Genomic DNA, 21,821 nt, shown 5'->3' on the forward strand with positions numbered 1-21,821 from the left:
GAGGTGGGTGTGGAAGTGTGAGGTGGGTGTGGAAGGCAGTGAGTGAGAGAGGTGGGTGTGAATGGATGTGTGTTTGTGAGAGGCTGGTGTAGACAGAGGCATGCATGTGCAATGAGGAGCCTAGGCGCGTGTGCATGCACCAGGCATTAGTGGCAGGAGAGGCACTGGCATGTGTCACTATCATGAGGGGACAGGGGGACGGCCCTGGTGGGAGGCCCCATCTGTGCCACACTAGGGAAAGCAGTGCCTGCGCGTCTCCATCCACCAGCCCCCCGGAACTAAAGGGTCCACTGTGGCGCTCTGTCGAGGGGCCAGGTCAAGGACACAGGGACCCTGCCCGTGCCGGCCGAGGGCCATAACTGGTGGCTGCTGTGCTCGGCCTCTTCCAGGTGTCAGGAAGACAGGGGCCACGCCACAGCGAGCTCTGCCAGGAGGCAGGAAGGCGGCACCCAGCCCAGTGGCGGGCTTGGGGCTTGCCAGGAGCAGAGGAGAGAGGCATGGGCTGGACAGGGGCCTGTGAATCTGGCTGCCACATTCATTTCCAGAGTTGTGGCTAGGGCTGGGGAGGTGCTGGGACTGCCAGCCCCTCGGGCTGTGTCCGGCCAGTCAGGAGCGGCACGGCCCTGCCCAGACCCTCCAGAAAAGTGATGTGGCTGACCAGCAAGACACGGAGGGGAGCCTGGAGTCTCCAGACCTGTCCCTCTGTACCCATCTCAGTGGAACCTGTTTTTTAAAGACAGCAGCCTGAATCAGGACTCTAAGCTGTAGAAAAGAAGTAGAGACCCCTTCAGGTCTAACTGACCCCGAAGCTGGCATGAAAGCTCTGAGTGGAACCCGTTCCTACCATGCCCTCCCACGAGCTCCCACGAGAGTTTCTAGAGCCACTGGAGGCTTCTTCACGTGCAGTCAAAGGGGCTGAACTGGGTCCTTAAGAGACAGTGGAGAGAGAGCTTTCACTCACCTGCCTGCTAGGACTGTCCTGCTACATAAAGAGGGAAGCAGAGTCCCGGAGCCAGTTCATCTGCCTCACAAGTATTTCATCTGGCTTTGGGCTGCCACGCCCGTCTCTGGGCCTCACGGTCCCCACTATGGAATGAGGGTCCACAGAAGCGATCTCTAGCCCCTTCCACCATTAGGGTTTTATGATTCTATGAACTGCTTCAACAGAGACTTAGGTAACTGTCATCTTAGCTACTGGATTTTTGAATAACCAAGGTCATTTCCATGGAAATAAACATTTACAGAGGGATCCAGCAGCCTCTGAAAAATATAATCCCCTTGGAAAACTGGAGGTCAGATTACCTGGTGGTCCACTGGGGACCACAGCCATGTCTTCTTGCCTCCTTTGCCACAGGAACACTCCGAGGGGCATGGGGGCACAGAGACACATGGCCATTCTTCACAACGCAGTCTGGCACTTTATTTGGATTGAATCTCCAGAGGAACATACTAAAGAACCGCTTCCTTTTGTTTCTACTTTTTATCTCGGTCTAGCAAGGAACGCTCTTTGAGACTCTCAAAGCTTCAGTTTGCTCATCCATGAAATGGGGCACATAACATATTTGCAAGAGATACACTCGGAATGGGGGAGCCCCCAAATCCCACAATAGCACTGTGGCTATGTTCCCCCCGTTTCCTAAATGTCTGAGAGCCTCCTTAAGGAAAAACACTGTATTTGGGGTGAAGAGAAGTCACTGTTCATGCTACCCCAACAGGCTCATGGCTTATGCTCCTTAGCCAGAGACTTGACCCCCACACCAGCTGAGAGCGCCAGCTCCAGAATGGTGCTGCTGACCCATGGCCACTCATTAAGCATCAGGGAGCATTCAATGAGTGAATGTCAAAGCTCTATCTCGCCCACCGCCTGTGTTGTCAGGATTCCATGAGATCAGGGCTTCCCGTGCCTGGCATGGCCATAATCACTGTTTAATACAGTCTGTTCTTCTACACGAGGGGCGGATCCTCCTCGGTCCTCCCTGCAGTTCTCCTCTGACACCACCGCTCATGGTGTGTAATTAGTAGGCGCCAAGAACAAGGTGGGATCTGGGTGCGTTAAAGCATCCCCAGACACCTGGGATCACTTAGGGAGTACTCGTTACAAATGAGGCGAGGACTCATGGCTGAGGGTCCCTACTCTCTGCCAGACCGCCACAGATACTATAAATTCTGGGTCTGCCGAGAGTTGTTCTGATTTTTATAGAGAAAATTATTACATGGTCAACACTCCAGGCCCATAAAACTAACCAAATACAAGAGAGGCGTTGTATGGTGAAGTCCTGACAGGCTGTCTGAATTCTGAATTTTTTCCCTTTGAAGTCAGATGTCCCCAAAGAACCCTTATGAAATGGTTTATTGACTAACATGGAATATGCAAAAATGTTTATGTGCCTCAAGAGGCATTCCCCTGCCAAGTATGTCCTGGGGGTATGGCTCTGCCATTGACAAGTTAAAGTCCTTTGCAAGAAAACCTGAAGAACCTTTGCTCTGAACTCCAACATGGCACGGCCCTCCCCATACACTACACCCGCAGTGATTTTAAAGTTAACGAGTAGGGCCCCTTTCCTCCCAGGTGGCCAAAGCCAGAAAGATCTCCCCCTTGAAACTATGAGCACCCAAATTAAGGCAGAAACCCCTTCCTATCCCCCAGTGGGAAGTCTCCTTGTCCTGGAGAAAGAACTGCACAGGGTGTCCCTCTCCCCTGTGTTCTGAAAACAAGAAATGAATTTACCCCAAATCTAGGAGGGGCTCAGAAATCAGCAACAATTCAATCATGGTTTGCAATCACTGAGGGTAGAGAATGGTACAGTGTTCATTATGGTACTAACACGATTCAGTTGGTAGTGGTGGCCTGGAAAGCAGGAGGGGAAACAGTCTGATGCTATCTCTGGCTCTACAGGAAGAGTGCTGTAATTGATTAATGATGTCTGCCATGAGTATGGAAGGGGTAGAGGAGCACATGTATCATGCACTTCCACTCCTAACTGGGGAAGGGGCTGTAGGTGATACAGTATTCTTCAGGGCCATGATGTGGAGACAGGCAAGCTACATCACAAGCGAAATGATTTGTGGTTACCCTTTTTCAGTTGTTTTCACACGCTCCAGGACGCTCTAAAGTCTAAGGTGGTGGCTGGCTCAGTACAACATGTGACTACGAACCCTGGCCTCAGGCTGTCTGCTCCTTAGCTCCCCCCAGGAGCACCCACAGCTGCTCATCAGACCCTGCCTTTCCTGTCCTGCCTTTCTGGGTCCCAGATTCCTCCTGTGCACAGATGTCATGGGAAGGGCACGAGGGTTAATGACACAATACACTCAAAGAGCGTCACACTCTTGACTCCAAGAAAGTGTTCAATAAACATCTGCAAAAAGATGTTATTCTTATTCCTACCTGTGGCCCCTGTGGCCACTTAGTGGACCTAGCTAAGCCTCAGTTTCCTTGTGTCATACAGGGCAAATAATGGCATTTGCTGCTGTCCCTGGAATGATGAGGGAACACCAAGGGGCCACACAGATTACAAGCACCCCACCCACTGTAAGTGTGCAAGTAAACCCTGCCTTTGTATTAAAAAAAAAAAAAAAATTAAACACCATGCTTTATTCAGATTTCCTCAGTTTTGCCTTCATGTCCCTCTTCGATTCTGGGACTCCATGGAGGGCCCCAAATGACATTTAGTCGTCATGCCCCGTAGACTCCTCTGAGCTGTGACAGTTTCTTAGAATCTCCTTGTTTTTGATGACCTTGACCGTGGGGAGGATTGGCCAGGTACTTTGTAGACTGTCCCGTTCTTGGGATTTGTCTGATGTTTTTGTCATGATTGCAATGGGGTGATGGGTTACTGGGAGGAAGACCATAGAGGTCAAATGTAGTTTTTATACATCATATCAAGGAGAAATTCTGTCAAATCGGCTTATTGTTGTTGATGTTGACCTTGATCATCTGACTGAGTCTGGGTGTGTCTGTTTTCTCCACTGCAAGGCGACTCTTGCCCCCTTCCATATAGTGCTCTCTGGAAGGACCTCGCTGTGCACAGCCCACACTAAAGGAGTGAGAAGTTATGCTCTGGGTCCTTCAGGGCGAGGCATCTACAGACATTATTTGGGCCTATTCTCCCTGGGAGGCTTTCCTCTTCTCCTCCAGCCACGGTCTTTTTGTAATTCTTATGTACTGCAAAAAGATTCTTCCTGTTGCCATAATGGAGGACAAGCTGTACAAAACCCCCAAAACTCCTTAACCAGAATCTCAACCCCAGTTCACGGCTGTCAGGCTGGGCCAATCCTATCCCCCAAATCTGTGCCAACACAAAAGGCCAGGTAGGTGCACGGGGCCTCATGCACTGGGCGCTGGGGTCTGGGTGTTGGGGCAGGGGGAACTCACCATGTTATGCTTGAGGATTCGCTGCACCACAGGGGTGAACACCTCGATGACTACCATGGACCGGGGCCGCTCTCTGCAGTGCTGGGGAGAGAGTAGGGTACAGTGACCGTGGGCCTAAGAATGTTCCGACCACAGCCCGGGGCTGCTAGCGGGGCTAGAGACAGTGAGCCCAGCTGTGGGTGCCTGGGTTCCCTTGATGAGCACTGTTGCACCGTTTTCTAAAAATGAGTTTATTTTGGAGGGGGGGCCAGTTCTAGGTTCAGAGTGGAATGGAGAGGAAGGCAGAGAGCTTTCCCAGATACCCCCTCCTCCGGCACGCATGGCCTCCCCAACTATCACTGCACATGTTCCTATTAAGGATGGGGTGGGGGCGTTCCAGGCCCAGAAACGTACCCTGGGCACTCAGGCCAGCGAGCATGTGGGGCACTGGAAAAAGAATCCTGGTGGAGAGACAGGGCCCAAGAAGACAACACAATCCTGTTTCCCTTTCCTGTCCCCTGATGCACACACAGAGGACTCCCTGGGCAGGGGGTAAAGTGCACCACGGTCCCCTTTCCTCCCAGGTGCCTGTGTTTCCACCTCACAAGCTGGTCTCATTGGTGGACACAGCCCACGCCTCCCCAAAGGACCGTGCAGTGTAACAAATGTAGCACGTACACCCTGTGGGGTATTTGTTACAATGGATAACCCCACACTGACACATCACTGCTACCCAGAGTCCACAGGTGACTTTAGGGTTCACTCTTGGTGCTGTGCGTTCTGGGTGTTTAGACAAATGTCTGATGTCCTGGAGCCACCACTGTAATATCATAGCCTCGAAGTCATTTCACTCCCTAAAAATCCTCTGTGCTCAGCCAATTCATCCTTCCCTCTCCCCAACCCCTGGCAACCACCGATCTTTTTACTGTCTGTATAATTTTGCTTTTCCCAGAATGTCCTGCAGTTGGAATCATGCAGTGTGCAGCCTCTTCAGATGGGCTCCTCTCACTTACTCACATGCATTTAAAATTCCCCCTTTCTCTTCGTGGTCTACTAGCTCGTTTCTTTTTAGTGCTGAATAACTCTCCATTGTCTGGGCATTCCACAGTTTATTTATCCATTCACCCACTGGAAAGCATTTTGGGTGCTTCCAGGTTCTCGCAGTCATGAATACAGCTGCTGTAACATCTACATGTAGATGTTTGTGTGGACAAGTGTGTTGAACTCATTTGAGGAAATACCTAGGAGTGCCATAGCCTTAAAAGTTTTTTCTTTTGGCCGGGCGCGGTGGCTCAAGCCTGTAATCCCAGCACTTTGGGAGGCCGAGACGGGCGGATCACAAGGTCAGGAGATCGAGACCATCCTGGCTAACACGGTGAAACCCCGTCTCTACTAAAAAATACAAAAACCTAGCTGGACGAGGTGGCGGGCGTCTGTAGTCCCAGCTACTCGGGAGGCTGAGGCAGGAGAACGGAGTGAACCCGGCAGGCGGAGCTTGCAGTGAGCTGAGATCCGGCCACTGCACTCCAGTCTGGGTGACAAAGCGAGACTCTGTCTCAACAACAAAAAAAAAGGTTTTTCTTTTTTTTTGGAGTTAAAAAAGTAGATGAGATGAGAGCTTTTGTTTGCTTTTTGTTTGATTTTGACCTTAAAGCTTGAGACTGTTTCAGATGGTACACATAGGCGTCCTGACATGGTCCTTATTTAACATATAATGAGACTTTTGTAAAGCTAAGATTCTGCATGTGTGGTCTGAAAGACCTTGGAAATTGGGTATGATAATACCAGGGCTTTGGCATTTGAACACCAGGGTGTTGAAAATTCTGTGACTCTTCAGTTGGTGGCTTTAGCACTCGGGTGGCAGTCTGCAGGCCCGATTCATCACCAGTGTGGCGTTTTGTTTTTCAGATTGGAAAGGAAGCCCTTCACAGGCTGTGCAGACAAGGCGCAGCCCCTCCCTCGTGTCCTGCACACATTTATCACCCACCCGGCCCCTGGATGAGGATGCTGGACCTGGGGTAAGAGAAATCAGGGCTCCCCTGAGAAAGCAAGACGAATAAACTTTCCTCAGATCTCGGAATTTGGCAGGAGGTTGGCAGAGCAGACGCAGCGCGGGAGGCTTTGGTCCCCTCAAGCTCTCCTCTCTGGGCTCCAACTCCCAGAGGGAAAACAGCCAAAGAAGCATCCCGCGTGGCTGGGACCCCTCCCTCCAAAAGGCAGACGGCCCTCTTTGAAACACCCACACGGGATTATAGCAAAGAATGCCAAAAAGGATAACTTTTTCTACCTCACCCTTTTCCAAACTGTGCTACCAGGAACGCTGAGGTAAGAAACACAGTGAGACAAGTGAAGCCTCAGGCAGGAAACACGGTGAGGCAAGTGTATCTTGTTCTACAACAAATATCCAGTGTTCTAGAACCAGAGTTTGAGAATCTTGAGATCTGGGAGAAATCCTAAGCTTGAGAGGCAAGCATGGGGCAGGTTTGGGTTAAACTGGACAGGAGATGGAGGAGGTGACCTTCGGTGACAGGCAGAGGAGCAGCTAGCCGTTCTCTCAGGATACCAGGTTATTTAACTCCACTCTGCTGGGGGCATGATACCCATGAGGCCCAGGGGCAGAGAAGGCCCTCGTGTGCCCCGAGGAGCCCAGGGCCTGTGTGTATCCACACCTGTACACACACACACACACACACACACGCTCGTAGGCGTTCACTCCCTGGGCCCGGGGGCACACATTGCACATGCCCACATTAAGGATGGGGGTAGAGGTCGTTCCAGGCCCTGACAAGTACCCTGGGCACTCAGACCAGCAGGTGTGTGGGTCGCTAGAAAAGGAATCCTGATAGGGAGGCAGACTCCAGGAGGATAACAGAATCTTGTCTCCCTTTCAAAGCTCCTATCCCCTGACACACACACCCGGGGGTGGGGGGCCGGGGGAGGGCAAGGGAAATCAAGTGCACCACAGTCCCGTTTCCTCCCGGGGCCTGCTGTTCCACCCCACAGGCGGGTCCCACTGCTGTACACAGCCCACACCTCTCCAAAGGACAGTGGGTGACCTTGGCAGGAGGCAGGTAATGGGAGCGTGGAGGGATGAGGACCAGCTGAGCAGGGCAGCAGGGGTATGACAGGGGAGCGCTGAGAACATGTCTTTCCAACGACATACAATTATTACACTAAAAAAAAACCACACACAGCAAAGAACAAAACAGGTTTGTGTGCTGGTTCGGCCTGAGCCGAGAAGATGTGCTCTGGGAATGAGAAATGCCTGCTCCCCGATGTGCCCTGGGCATGTCCTATGTGAAGCTCACTGCAAGGCTGGTGCCGGGTGCCTGACAGCGGATGCCCTGCTCCACGGCTCCTCTAAGCTAACCTGGAGCACCATGCTGCCTCCCGTGTTCAGGGAAAGCCCCACAGCCACACCCCACCGTGGGCCAGCCACTGCGCAGAGGAACCTTGGCTAATAATAACCCAGCTCTGACGTCAGGAGCCCAGGAAATCTGCAGCAACCTGTCTCCCAGGACAGCCGGGAAGTGATTCCAAGAAAAAGCAAGATGTTCCTCCTCTCACTGTTTGTCACCTGTCTGGCAGAGAGGTGGGTGTAACCCTAAGGATGGGTACCTGGCGCAGAGAGGTGGGTGTAACCCTAAGGATGGGTGCCTGGCATGCCCTCCGCCTGTGTCTGGGACCATGGCCCAGGACTGTGGGGCCCAGGTTTTCGGCCTTTCTGTGCAAACCCGATCCCCAGTGTGCACACACCGAGGGAGGTAGCCCCCTGCAGCCAGAGCCCCAGCTCAGCAATCCCGTACCTTGCAAAAGAATTCACAGAGATCTGGTGGTGGGTGGTTGTTTTCCAGCAAAGGAGCGATTGCCTGAAACACAACAAACAAGGATCAGGAACTGTGGGGTAGACAGCCACGAAAAGACTTCGAACAATCTCCAGGCCATATTGTGAAGAGAGAAAAATAAATCCAGGGCGACACACCGTGCATTGCATCATTCATACTAAAAGCAAAAACAATAAAAATAAAAAACCCAAAACCCAAAAAATCCACAACCATATCTGTCTGTGTGGGTTTGTCACCACCTGAAAACAAGATGTTTCTGAAGAGGGCACTGGGATGGGATGATATCCTCTTTTCCTGATGAAAACATACTCATACTCATGAAATACTTGCAAAATTGGCCAGGCACAGTGGCCCACGCCTGTAATCCCAGCACTTTGGGAGGCCAAGGCAGTAGATCACTTGAGGTCAGGAATTCAAGACCACCCTGACCAACATGGTGAAACTCCGTCTCTACCAAAAACACAAAAATTAGCTGGGCATGGTGGCACGCCCCTGTAATCCCAGCTACTCAGGAGGTTGAGGCAGGAGAATCACTTGAACTCAGGAGGTGGCATTGCAGTGAGCCGAGATCGCATCACTGCACTCTAGCCTGGGCAACAGAGAGACTCTGTCTCAAAAAAAAAAAAGAAAGAAAGAAAAGAAAAAAAGAAATACTTGCAAGATGATATTTTAAAGAAAATTAAAAGTTCTATCACAGCTAGTATGGCTGGGGTCGGGGTCTGAACTTGATTCTAAACTTGAACCTAGATCCAGCTTTAAGCCCACGTTCTTCACCACCATGGTGACAGCCTTCCATAGTGAGCCGGATCACAGCTGGGGTTTGGACTCCTGGTCCAAGACCAACAACAGGTACTATTGCCTGGCCAATGGAATGAATAAAACCAACTCAAGCTATGGTAGAAAAATTAGTGCATACAAAAACTACCAAGCACATGGGAGAAGACTAATTGCCAATAGGGCAAATAAGAGGATGTAACTGTTGGAATGAAAGGAGGCTCCAGAAGTCGTCACAATAATGACAACAGCAATAGTAATAAAAGAATGCTGGACGGGGAGGCTGTAAAACGCAGGGGTGAGGGTCAGACCCTCAGATCAAATTCTTTCCTGTTCTCAGGCATTCCTGCTGAGCCGGGAAGCTCAACCCGACCCAAATAAGGGTTCAGTTCAGCCATATTAGCTGGATAAATGCAGCCTGGATTTCTCGGATCAAAATTTCTTTCCCAGGCTTGTCCTGAATGCAAGCCCTTGTCCTCCATCCAGGACTTCCAGGCACCCAGTGGAACCCACAGGTGTTGCTGGCAGGGAGAGGAAGCAGTACCTCCTTCCGGTTCTGCAGCAGCCCATCTTACCACTTTGCCTTTGCACATGGAAGTCCCCCTGCCTGGAACGCCTTCCCCAGCTTGCTCCGTTTACCTGACATTTTCCTATCTCTCCTTTAAGATTCAGCTTGGTCACCTCGTCCTGGAAGTCCTCCATCATCATCCTCCCAGTACCCTCCCTGACACAGGTTAAGTACCTATCCTCTGCACCCCCACTAACACCCAGAACAAACCTCAGCCCTTGGCTATGTTATTTTTGTATTATCTGTTGACCCGCCAGGTTCTCTCAGCATACATTCAATCCTCAATGCCGGCCTCATGTCTCGTCCAGCTCTCTATCTGTGGGACAGAGTTAGTGTCTGGCACATAGTTAAACTCACATGCTCAGCAAAGTACATTAAATGAATGGATGAATTAATACTATGCCGGAAAAAGGTGGTGGTGAGTGACTGGGGGTGCCCAGGTTGATGTGTTCTCCTGTTCTGGCAGGAGAAGGCAAGGGATAGTCAGGGTGAGAGCATGGAGAAAACCTCTATACTGTTAGCAAACACCCACTGGGGGTCGACTATGTGCCAGACACTGGAGGTGACAGCAAAGGCAGAAGCTGCTGCCTTGACTCTCTACAATCAAAGGCCTGAGGTCCACCTCATTTTGTGCATACCATAACCAGTTTGGCTTGCCAGGGCCGACTGAGTGGGTCCCTCAAGGCCTCGATTCGGCTAAAGGAGTCTGAGGGGCCTAGTGACTGATGCTGCTCTTGTTCTGTACCTTGCAGCCAGGAGACATCCCAGGCCGCTTAGTTCCAAGGTCCCCTCCTGGGCACAAAAGGCTCTGCCTCTTGCTTCTATTTCATCTCCCATCCGCCTGCTTCTCATTTCCTTATGCTTTATGCTCCAGAAATGCTGAAGCTTCCAGAACGCACCACGTTGCTTTAAATCTTTGTGCCCTTGCACATTGTTTCTTCTCTCTGGGATGTTTTTATCCTGTTTTGCCACCTGGAAAACTCCTATTGATCCTTCAAAACCCAGCTCAGATATCACTACCTCCAGGAAGCTCTCTGGCTCCTTTCCCAGGGGAGTTTATCACTCCACTTACTCTCTGCACTCAATGTCTCTATGTTTTGTGGTGATCACTTTTGTCTTCTTACAATAGATGACGAACTCCTTGGGGACTAGGTTATCTGAATTCAAATACACAGCACGGTGCTGACCATCTAGCAGGTGCGATTTCATTGCTTTCTTCTCTCAAGTGAGAGTTAGGTTTCGTAGCTAAAAGTCATCTAGGAAGATATTTTACCTCAAAAATGCTTACGTCATGGTAGAGTCCCAGAAAATAGCATCTCACTTTATGTATCACAGGGAATTAAATCCAAGTTCTATTTGTGGATTAATTGGCAGACATGTCCTGGGGCAAGAAAAAGGACGTTTACCTTTCAGCTAATGGGGTGACGCCTCTGAATAAATTATACAGTCTCTGCCATCTCCTGCCTTCAACTCCCTAGGCAGACTCAGGAAGGAGGAGGCGATTATGATACATTTGCTACAAACCTCAAAGACAGATAATTACACTCCCTCTCCCATCAACTGGGGCTCTGAAATGTGCAAAGGCAGAGGGAGATGCGACCAGCTTGCTAGAAAAGACAAAACGGAGCAAGGCCAGATGCTGGTGGATTACGCAGGCGCCAGAATTACCCCAAACCAGGAAAAGGGTTGTAGGCTCCAGGAGGCGGAGGTGGGCGGAGGGTGCGTGTTCGAGAGGAACTTACCACAATGATGTTTTCATGCTCCTGGGTGGTCAAGTTTGTGTTCTAAAGGATTGAAGGCAGACAGCAGGAGGAAAAGAAAACAAAAGAAAATTAAGAAAACGAGCATTTGGATTTCAAGATCCACAGTTTTAAAACATCTTCAGCGTCACAGACCAACTGTCACCATCATTTTTTCTTAATTAAACAGATCTGAACACCCTCAGAGACAAGGTCAGGAAAGGGGAAAAAGCATGGTTTCGGGGCAGGGAGAACTGAGTTCTTGTCCCTGTTTCAGGGCTTGAGTTATGTGACCTTGAGTGAGTCGAGTCTGGGGGAGACTCAGTTTCTGCTTTGGTAAACGGGGTTTCCAGTAACCTCATTAGGCTGTTGGGAGAGGATCTGGTCCTTGTCAAAGTGAAACTGCTTAGAAGCCAGAGGGCAGGTTCATAAGAAGTATGTAAAGAAACAGACCTTTTAAGAGTCCTAATGCTGTAGCAGGCAGCCTTTTAGGAGTAACACGTATATGATTTCAGTGTTTCTCAAACTAAGTTCCCAAGGAACACAAAGTTCTGTGAGTGGGCCTGAGATGTTTTAGCTGAATTCAAATTCTAGCAACTGACTTGCAAAAACGTAATTAGGTTGAATGGATTACATCTGCTGAAATTTTAGGGGTCCTGTTTCCTTCCCAATCTGGACTTTTCTTAAATAATTGGTAACCGTTACAGGTTGAACATCCCTTACTGAAATGCTTGGGAACATGTGTTTTGGATTTCCATTTTTTTTTTTAATTTTGGAATATCTGCATTATACTTAACCAGTTGAGCATCCTAGTCTGAGAATCCAAAACCTGAAACTCTCCAATGAGCGTTTCCTTTGAGTGTCATGTTGGGGCTCAGAAAGTTTTGGACTTTGGGCCAGGAACGGTGGTGCATGACTGTAATCCCAGCACTTTGGGAGGCCAAGGAGGGTGGATTGCTCGAGGCCAGCCAGGGGTTCAAGATCAGCCTGGCCAACAAGGCAAAACCCCGTCTCTACAAAAAATACAAAAATTATCTGGGCATGGTGGTGGGCACTTGTAATCCCCGCTACTCGGGAGGCCGAGGCAGAAGAAACATTTGAACCCAGAAGGCGGAGGCTGCAGTGAGCCGAGATTGTGCCACCACACTCCAGCCTGGGCGACAGAGCGAGACTGTCTCTAAAAAAGAAAGTTTTGGACTTTGGAGCTTTTCAGGTTTCGGGACTAGAGATGCTCGACCTGTGCCGCCATCCGTGAGTACGTGAACAAGGAAAGAGACGGATGTGCCATAAACAAGGAATCACGGGAAAACCCCCAGTGCTCGCCCTTCTTTCTTGCTAGTTTCACGGTGTGTTCCGCTTTGCTTGTCTGTTTTGGTGGACACACAGTGGTGCCGATTCGTATTTCCTAACAGAGCCACATTGGCTGCTTGTAAAGAGACCCCTCATTTGAACAGTGTCGGCAAGATCGATTGTTCTGGTTCTAGACAGAGTCCCATGGCTCCCACCACCTAGACAGGTTTAAGGCATATGGGGGTGTCTAATGTGTTGACAGCAGCCAAGGCAAAAGAAAAGCTCGCGAGCTATGAATTGGCTTTTGCCCAATAAACTGGCTTCCCGAGGGCTGCGGGAGACCGTGAAGCCGGGTCAGCGTCTGAACAACACGAGTCTCTACAGGTCCCCATGAGACGTCCTGACCTAGGTGAGGCCAGACCCAAGACACCTAGACTCCAGGCATGTGAAAGGATGTTTTTCGGATTTGAACACCCTTTTTTCTCTAGTGGGTATGAGTGGAGTTTGAGCAGCCTGTTTATGGTAGATTATTAACTATCAGTCATTTTTCAGCCTGGGGGAGAAGCCTGGCCTTGGTCTCTCGTTATGACTGCTGATGAGCTCTCTATGCCTCAGGCACTGTGTAAGACCTTTGTTTTGCTCATGCCACCAATTTCTTTTGGTTATGACAGGTTCTCTACTATCCCATTGACTGATCAGCTGCCTGAGACTGACGGGATGCAGTGACTAGCAGGTGCAGGGTAATACGGGGTGGAGTGAGGATATGAACCCGTCTGTCCTGACTCCAAAGTCTGTATTTCCTGCCACTGAGCTATAGTGCTCCACCACCCATTCAAGAGGCAGTTCCTTATTTTGGGCTGCCAAGGGCAGCTCGACACATCCATCCCTCGCCCCCACCCACACACCTTTTCAGGAAGGCTTTGGTGACCATGGACACTACTTCCTTTGTCCCAGTCACAGGGCAGCCCATGCATTCTACAGGGAGCCTTCTCTCCACCAGGGCCATTTTCCACCCCCGGTAGAGCATGTCCACTAATAGCCGCTGCATTAGAGGGAACACCTGACTCTCAAGCTAAGTGGCCACTCTACATATAAGTCAACAGAGGCCTGGGAGGGTGGGGACAGCCAGCTTTGCTTTGTTGGTGGACAGACAGTTCTTTCTCAGAACTGTTTTGCATCCTTAACAGTTCCCTCCACCATGCCCCTCCGCCTGCTCCCTCCTGATCCTTCCACTTTCTAGTCGGTCTGGTGATGCCTGGAACCTCTCCAGAGGAGGCCTTGCAAACAACTTGAGTAAACAGAACAGAGAAAGAACCCAGCCCCAAAACAGGGCACGGAGGTCGAAGGCAGGTGTTTGTTTTTCCAGCTACTAGCTCCAGACACCTGGCTGAGGGCGCTTACGGGGTTCAGACCACAGCCATCCTTTATGACAGTGAAAAGGTGGCCCTGTATCAAAGGCCCTTGCACATTAGGCACAGTGCCAAGCCCTTCATGTGGATGAGAGCATCTCATCCTCCGTCCTATGAAATGGGTACTCGTCTCAGACCCAATTTACAGAAAACAACTGGGCACAGAGAGGCCTAGCAACTTGTCCAAGGTCACTCAGCTACTGAGCGCAGGACAAGGTCCTTCCGACCCCACAACACGCACTCTTAATCTACACAGTCACATACTTGCCAAAAAGTCTCTACCAACCCAGGTTTAGGACACATCTATGTGCAGGGGCATAAGCTTCACCATTGGGCAGACCCGCGTGAGGGTCCTGGCCTAACACTTATCTGAATGGCCCCGTGTAAGCTACTTAACCTCTCGGCACCCCTGGTTACTCCTCTATAGTATTTAAATATTTAACTTGCAGGGTCCTTGCGAGAAACTGGGGAGGTCTAAGGGCCATCAAACTGACCACTGCAGAGTATGCATGAGTGGATGCTGGGTCAGGCAGCCTGGGCTGGAGTCCCAGCTCTGTCCCTCACGAAATGTCAGCTCTCTTCAGTAACGTAGGGTGAGTAATGCTGACTCCTTGCCTGACACAGTAGCTTCAAAGCACATGGAAACTTCTTCCGTTTTCCTACTTTAAATATCTTTATTCCTCCATCTTAGCACTTAGGGGTCAGCTGCCTTTGAGATTTTTACTTTAAAGCCCAAGAAGCACCCTCAGCCAGGTGTCTGGAGCTAGGTGTGGTGGCTCAAGCCTATAATCCCAGCACTTTGGGAGGCCAAGGTGAGAGGATCGCTTGAGCCCAGGAGTATGAGACCAACCTAGGCAACACAGTGAGACCCCATTGGTAATTAAAAAAAAAAAAAAAAAAAAAGCCCAAGGAGGGATGTGCAGGCCAACAGGCATGCGGTCACCTGAAGCACATCTGAGAGGGGAAAAAAATCTTGCCCAAGGCAGGCAACATGGCACGTCTGCTGCCCTCATCACTGCCCTGATTTAAAAAGGGTGTGGTGGTGGTCGAGCCTGGTGGTGCTGAAGTGGTGGCCAAGTTGGTCTCAAAAGCACTTGGCAACTCTAAGGTGGAGCTTCTAGCTCCATTACGAACTTGCCATGTGAGTTGAGTAGGTCACTCAGTATCACTGGGCCTCAGTTTCCTCATCTGCAAAGCGAAGACAGAAAGGACCACCTTTCAGAGAGAATGAGTTTTAAAAGAGAAGCTGTCTCACTTTGGGAGGCCAAGGCAGATGGATCATTTGAGGTCAGGAGTTCAAGACCAGCCTGGTCAACATGGTGAAACCTTGTCGCTACTAAAAATACAAAAAATTAGCTGGGTATGGTGGCACACGCCTGTAATCTCAGCTACTTGGGAGGTTGCGGCAGAAGAACTGCTTAAACCCAGGAGACGGAGGGTGCAGTGAGCTGTCACACCACTGCACTCCAGCTTGGGTGGCACCCGACACCTGCCCGGCTTACTACAGGTGAGCAGGGACCCCTTCTCCAGATGAGAAGTCTGCAGCTGGGGCTGGACATCTGGCACCCGGCCTCAGAATTCCAGCCACTCTGTGATTCATTTCCCAGCCTGGGTTTTCACTCCTCTTGGAACGATGCTGGTCTCCCAAGTGAGGACACCACCTCTGACCTCTGTCCCTCTGCCTGAGACTGTCACTGCCACCTACTTTCTACCTCCCACCCCACCTCCTCCCAGAATCAGGGGCCTTCTCTACTCCGCAGACACAGAGGGCTGGTGACAGGCTCCTGTCCCAGGGCAGTGGCCAGAGAGGGGAGGGCTCCAGGAAGCCGGGCACTTGCATGGGAGCTTGATGGGAGTGACTCAGGAACCGGGGGTGCCACTGTCAGGGGAGTGGGACAGAAGCATCACTCTGGTGGCCGTGCACAGTTTAAATCAGGAGTCATCAACTCCAGTGTTCCCAGAGGGCCAGGTGAGCAAATAAACGAGAGCAGTATTAATATTTGTAAAGCACCTAGAATAGCATCTGAAACAGAGACAACAGAAAGAAGCACATTTCCGAAGCGCCTTCTGCCTCACCAGCAGCGGGACAGACTCGCTGATGAGTTTCATTGTTCACTGCCTGTCTCCCCTGCCGGGACACAAGCTCCAGCGGGGTAGGGGCTTGTCTTTGCTTGAATTCCCAGATGGTGCCTGGCACAAAGTACACATTCAACATGCGGGGAGGCCAGCAAAGCAGATGGCACAGGAAGCCCAGCCGACAGGTAGCACCAGGTAGCGCCAGCTGTAAACCGCGGCTGGATTTTCTGATTGTTTTTAAAGAGAACCTGGAAATTCCCAGTGTATTGTGAAATATCCTAATTTTTAAAATGGTGTTTAAATTAAACAAAGCACATCTACAGGCTTTGTGGGGTGACGAGGGCAGAAAGCTAAGTCCCCCTGGACCCGTGAAGCTCATGTGGGCCACTGCTGGGGGAAAACAGAGATGGGGCTGGGACTACCGGCCCCCACTGTACGGGGCAACACCTCCTCCTCCGTGCTACAATCCCCAGACAGCACAGCTGGAAGCAGCTGGGGCAAGCCTCCCTCACCAACTCCCACACATGGCTGGGTGGGCAACTGCTCACCTCCCTCGGCAGCAGGGTGACAACACAGCCCACATGGAGCTCTGCCTGCGCGTGCTGCTTGGCGGGGAGCCGGTGATCGGCGGTGATCGGCGGAGGGAAAGGCAAACAACGTAAAGGGGCCCGGGGGGAGGTTTTACCTCTGAGAGCAGTTTCGAGACGATTTCCAGTGGGGCCTGGTTGATGGAGTCGTCCTGCAGGGGGGATGTCAGGGCCATGTCCACCAGGGTCCGGATCTCTTTCAAGACGACTTCCCAGCGGCTTGGGTTACTCAGCACTTTCTTATATTTGTAAATCTTTTTCTGGTTGAAAGAGATAAAGAGACAGCAACATGTTACTCATGTAAGGAGGGCAGAAGATGGAAGACAATCAAAGAATCAGATGGGTTAGGGTGAAAAGGCCCTGAGAAACTCCCAACTTGGCCCGGTCCCCGTTGATAAGGAAACTGACACCCCAAGAGAGGAAGGGTCTCGTTCAAAGCCACAGGGTGCGTTTGCAGCCAGGCCTCCTGACACCAGAGACCCATTTCCCACACAGGCTCACTTCAGCCCGACGATAATCCCTGATAGATGACCTTTTTCTTTTTTCCTGTTTTTTGTTTTTGTTTTTGCTAAAAGGATGAGGAAACCGAGGTACACAAGAGGTTAGAAAATTTACCCAAGACTCTAGAGTTGGCAGAGCTGAGACAGAAACATGTGTCCTGACTCTCAAGCCAGTACCCTCACCACCATACTATACTGTCTCCACACAGTTCCCAGTGACTTCAAAAACAAAATGGGGAGATTTCTCTTTTAGATCATATCTTTTGCCAAACTCATTCCCCAAGGATTCAAGTGCAGTAACAGTGGGAATGGTCAGTCCACAAAGGGGCTTTCTCTGAGTTGAAGGCACTGTTTCCGCCTACGCCATTCCCAAGAGGTCGCCTGAAGACAGGTAGTCAGCTAGGAAACATGACAGACAGGATTAAGGCTGGGAATTAAACTCCAGCCAGGTAGGGACTAAACCCAGAATGCTCCCCCGGAAACCCGGCGCTGCCCTCCGCATCCACCTGGCGAGGAAGAGAAGAGTGCTCTCACCTTCGCTTGGGCGCTGTGTCGAAGCCAGAGAGTGGTTGGGGCAGGGGCTGCCGCCTCCCTGGATTTGAGGCAGGGTTAGTTCCGCCTCTCTGACATCATGGAAACGGAGGCCCTCGGAAGGCGGAGGTCTGGGCCAAGCGCTCCCTCCACCCCCGCCCTGGCTCCTGCCTTTGCAGCTGCCTGCCCCACTGCACCCGGCCTGCCTGAGAGACTTTCTAACTGGATGAACTCCTTCGTTAAGTGCTCTGCTCCTTAGGGAGAGCCTAATTTTAGTATCACCGTGCCAGCAGCCAGCTGGGGTGACATGTCACAATCTCTGAGCCAAAGTCAGAAAGAGGAGGGGGGAGAGGAGGGTCCCCTGCTGACCGCTAAGGCTCAAACAGAAACCTACAAGCTGCCAGAGCCTCCCTGACCGCTTAGTTTCTGAGCTAGGAATTATCAAGTGGTCTTGGGACGCACTGCTATCGAGGAAATATTTGGGGGACACATTCCATGCCAAGTTGAACAGTTACTTCTGTCGGTGAGGCACAGTGGTGGGACGGGAGGTGGACCTGAGTTGGAAAGATCTGGTTCTTTCTAGAAAACTTTCACCTTCTGAGTGTCAGGGTCCTGTTCTGTAAGTCAGGCTCGAAAATACCTGTATCTCTTTCAATCTGTAACCCTTACCCATCCTAGACCCATGTGGTCCACTCTATGGAGTCGCATTCAAAAGTAAAGTCCAGCCAAAACAGCCAAGAGTAACAAAAAGGAACGCTGAGATTGCATCTGTCTCTTGAAAAACTGAAGGAGATGAAGTGTAAAACCTAGGCCAATACGGCATCCCATCTTCCTCCTCTCCATTATTTTCCCACACCCCATGATTTTCTGGGGCCTCTGATACACTCATTGCCACTGGTGTTGCCCCCATGAACTCACACCAAAGACGGTTTTCAGTACCTCCCATTACTCCAAGTCTTTCCCGTCATCTCTCCCTTCTCCTCTCCCTGCTCCTTTCTCCTTCTCTCTAGTTCTTTCATCTACCCACCTGCCTACCTTTTTCTCTCCTCCTTCCAGCACCCCGGTCTTACTGTTCTTTGCCCATTCACCCATTCCACATCAAGAATCAGAAAGAGATCAGCTCTTCTCATAGGCCCAGGAGGGCAAAGGAGGCCAAGGCAGCCCATCATTCCCCAGGCAGCAGGAGGGGAAAGACCAGAAACATTCCCTTGCCAGCCACTGGAGACCCTAAAAGTACGGGAAGAAACATGTGACAAGCTATCGGGGGTGAGCGTACAGTGAAGAGGAAACATGCTGTTGATATTGATGATGGCTGAACTTCATTAATGACAAGACGTACCCAGTCCACTGAGGTGTCTCTGGAACCATAACCAGCCTCCTTCCTAGTTACTGTCAACTGAAGCCGCCCTGTCCTAGTGCTGTGAGCAGGACGTGCTGCCTGAGCAGCACAACGAAATCTGTGCAAAACACAACATGTCTGAAGCAAGAACCCTGCCCGTTCCAGAGGATGAATGCTCCTTTGAGCCTTAGAGTCTGTGGTTTCAGTGTGTACCCAGAGAATTGTTTAATTTTTAAAAGACCATGAAATGATCACACAAAATCCACCATATATCAAGCCCCAAAGCAAACCGCAGTGATCCACACCCGTGTCTTCCCACAGCAGACGGCAGATTTGCATGGAGTCTGGGCTCTAAGTGGACTCTTCTGAGCAGCTGCACATTATTTACTTTTGAAAGATTAATGACTTCATTCTTTTGGTAAAGATGCATGCTCATTGCAAAAAATCTAAACCATACTGAAAAGCACAAAGAAGAGGATAAGTCTTAAAAGGCCTCAAAAATCCCACAACCCAGAAATAGCCACCATTAATATTTGGTGAACATCATTCCAGCGAAGTCTCATTTAAACTTTGCAAAATACAACCAGCCCTGAGGTGGGTGGCTGTGAGTACAACCTCCTGTTCTCCACACACAGACGCCACTCAAGATGCAGAGGCGACCAGTCTGAGGCATAGCAGGGCCCAGTGGGCAATGCTGGCACCAACGCAGCTTCAGAGACGAGCCCTCGGGGTCGGTGCACCCAGCCTCAGCTCATCCACAGCTCCCCTTCTTCGAGCGGGGAGGACAACAGCTTTCCCGGGAGGGCCCAAGCCCTTGTTTCACAGGCATCCATGGGAGAGTCTGCAGAGGCTGTATGCAGAGCCAGAAGGTTCCAGGGCTTGTACCAAGGGCTAACATTTCATGAGGACATACCATGTGCCAGGCACAGTGCTAGCTCTTATGAGCTTTATCTCACTCAATCCTCACAGTATCCCATGAGTTGGGGCTTGTCATAGGGAAGACCCTGAGACAAGGGACTGAGTGCAAATGGCTTACTGATTTGAGAGGGAATGGCAGGAAATACTGGTGGGGAGAATGGGGAAGTGAGACGGGGAAGAGAAGACGGTCAATAAACGGGGCACTGTCAAGCACATGATATGGGCAATGAGGGCTCACTCCTGCTAGGGGCTCTAGGGGACAGTGCAGATCACACTCAGAGCTGACGGTCCTAAAGAGTGAGGGAGCCGGCCATTTGTCCATCAGTTCCCTAAACTCTTCAGGGATATATATATATATTTTTTTTCTGAGACAGTCTTGCTCTGTCACTCAGGCTGGAGTGTAGTGGTGAGATCTCGGCTCACTGAAATCTCCACCTCCCTGGTTCAAGTGATTCTCCTGCCTCAGCCTCCCAAGTAACTGGGATTACAGGTGTGCACCACCATGACCAGCTAATTTTTGTATTTTTAGTAGAGATGGGGTTCACCATGTTGGCCAGCCTGGTCTTGAACTCCTGATCTCGTGACCCGCCCACCTCGGCCTCCCAAAGTGGTGGGATTACAGGCGAGAGCCACCACACCAGGCCAACTCTTCAGGCCTTCTGACTGCCCTGTGCCCAGGCCAGAGTGATCCCAGAGCCAGCAAAAAGCATGCGCTCGCGCAGGGTCCCAGGTGTTCATGGTGAGCAGCCTGCAGCCCTCACGTGATGCTGAGGGGGTGGCCAGCTGCAGCTTTTACCAGAGGACTGTTGGTTTCTCTGTGCACAGAAGCCTATCATGGCCCCGAGAGGTCAAGCAACTTGCCCGGAGTCAAGCAGCTAGAAAGGGACAATCCAGGAGTGAAAACTGGCTCTGGCCACTGCAAAGCTCTTCCCATCACATCAGTGAGGGCCAGCGGGGTTGGGCGGAGAGGATATCAGACTTGCCAAGAGATCCTGAAGGAGGTGTCAAGAATGCTTGCTGGCATAGGGACAAGATCCAGAAACAAGCCCAGGAGGCTCTGAGAGTGGAGGCCAGGTAACCAGAAGGTGGGGGAAGTGGCAGGGAGAGGGTGGGCTCCAGCGTTGTGGGTGCGGGCTGCAGGCCGGCCCCTGTTCCTAGAAGAGGCTCTGAGCCCCAGGTCAGGGTGGTCACAGGGATGAGGGAGACTTGTCCAGGATCAACAGGGCCCTGTCCCCGCTCCCTAGGTGACAAATTAGCATGCCTCATCCCAGGAACTCTGATGAGCTCATCAGGTGATGAATCATGGTGGCGCTGGGACAGGGACGCCTCCGGAATCCCCGCTCCAGGCTCCCTGGAGGCTGGCCCTCGGCTTTGCAATATGGTCTTCCTGCTGAGCACACTTTGCCAGGTGGGGTGGGTGGCCTGGTGGTTTGTCTAGCATGGACCCCACAGGCCACCGGATTCCTCTGAAGTGGGAAGTACACAGGGGCCTTGGAACTGCTCTGTGGCTGGGCACGTGACCTGGTGTTTTCACTGAAAGGGGCTGACTTTAGAGCAGGGTTGGTGAACTATAGTATGTGGGTGAAACCCAGCCCCCTGCCTGTTTTTGTTCGATGAAACCAAGAATGCTCTCATAAACTGTAGGAGTTATGACGGAAAATAAACACAGAATATGCAACAGAAATCGAATGTGGCCCACAAAGCTCCAAATATTTGCTATCTGGCCCTTTACAGAAAAAAGTTTGCCAAGCTCTGGCTTTAAAAGTCAAACTCCAGCCTAGGAGTAAGCATGCAAAAAAAGACTCAACGTCATTAGCCCTCAGGAAAATGCAAGCTAAAACCATGAAGAGATACCACTTCGCCTTACGAGGATGGCTGTAATAGAAAAAGACAG

At 51.0% G+C, this 21,821-nt stretch overlaps 1 protein-coding gene across 2 annotated transcripts in view; it reads right to left on the bottom strand.

The window, feature by feature from the left end:
• The window catches only part of CMIP (c-Maf inducing protein), a 102,874-nt gene that overhangs the window by 41,296 nt on the left and 39,757 nt on the right, over window positions 1-21,821 (bottom strand). For both annotated transcript variants that reach the window (XM_011990067.1, XM_011990068.1), the window contains 4 exons: window positions 16,738-16,899; window positions 11,281-11,322; window positions 8,158-8,220; window positions 4,373-4,453 (listed from right to left, as the gene is read on the bottom strand). In XM_011990067.1, coding sequence (XP_011845457.1) covers window positions 4,373-4,453; window positions 8,158-8,220; window positions 11,281-11,322; window positions 16,738-16,899 — 348 coding nt within the window. The remainder of the gene's footprint in view (window positions 1-4,372; window positions 4,454-8,157; window positions 8,221-11,280; window positions 11,323-16,737; window positions 16,900-21,821) is intronic.

Source organism: Mandrillus leucophaeus, unplaced genomic scaffold (assembly GCF_000951045.1).
Source record: "Mandrillus leucophaeus isolate KB7577 unplaced genomic scaffold, Mleu.le_1.0 Scaffold37, whole genome shotgun sequence".
In the NCBI taxonomy this organism is placed as follows: domain Eukaryota; kingdom Metazoa; phylum Chordata; class Mammalia; order Primates; family Cercopithecidae; genus Mandrillus; species Mandrillus leucophaeus.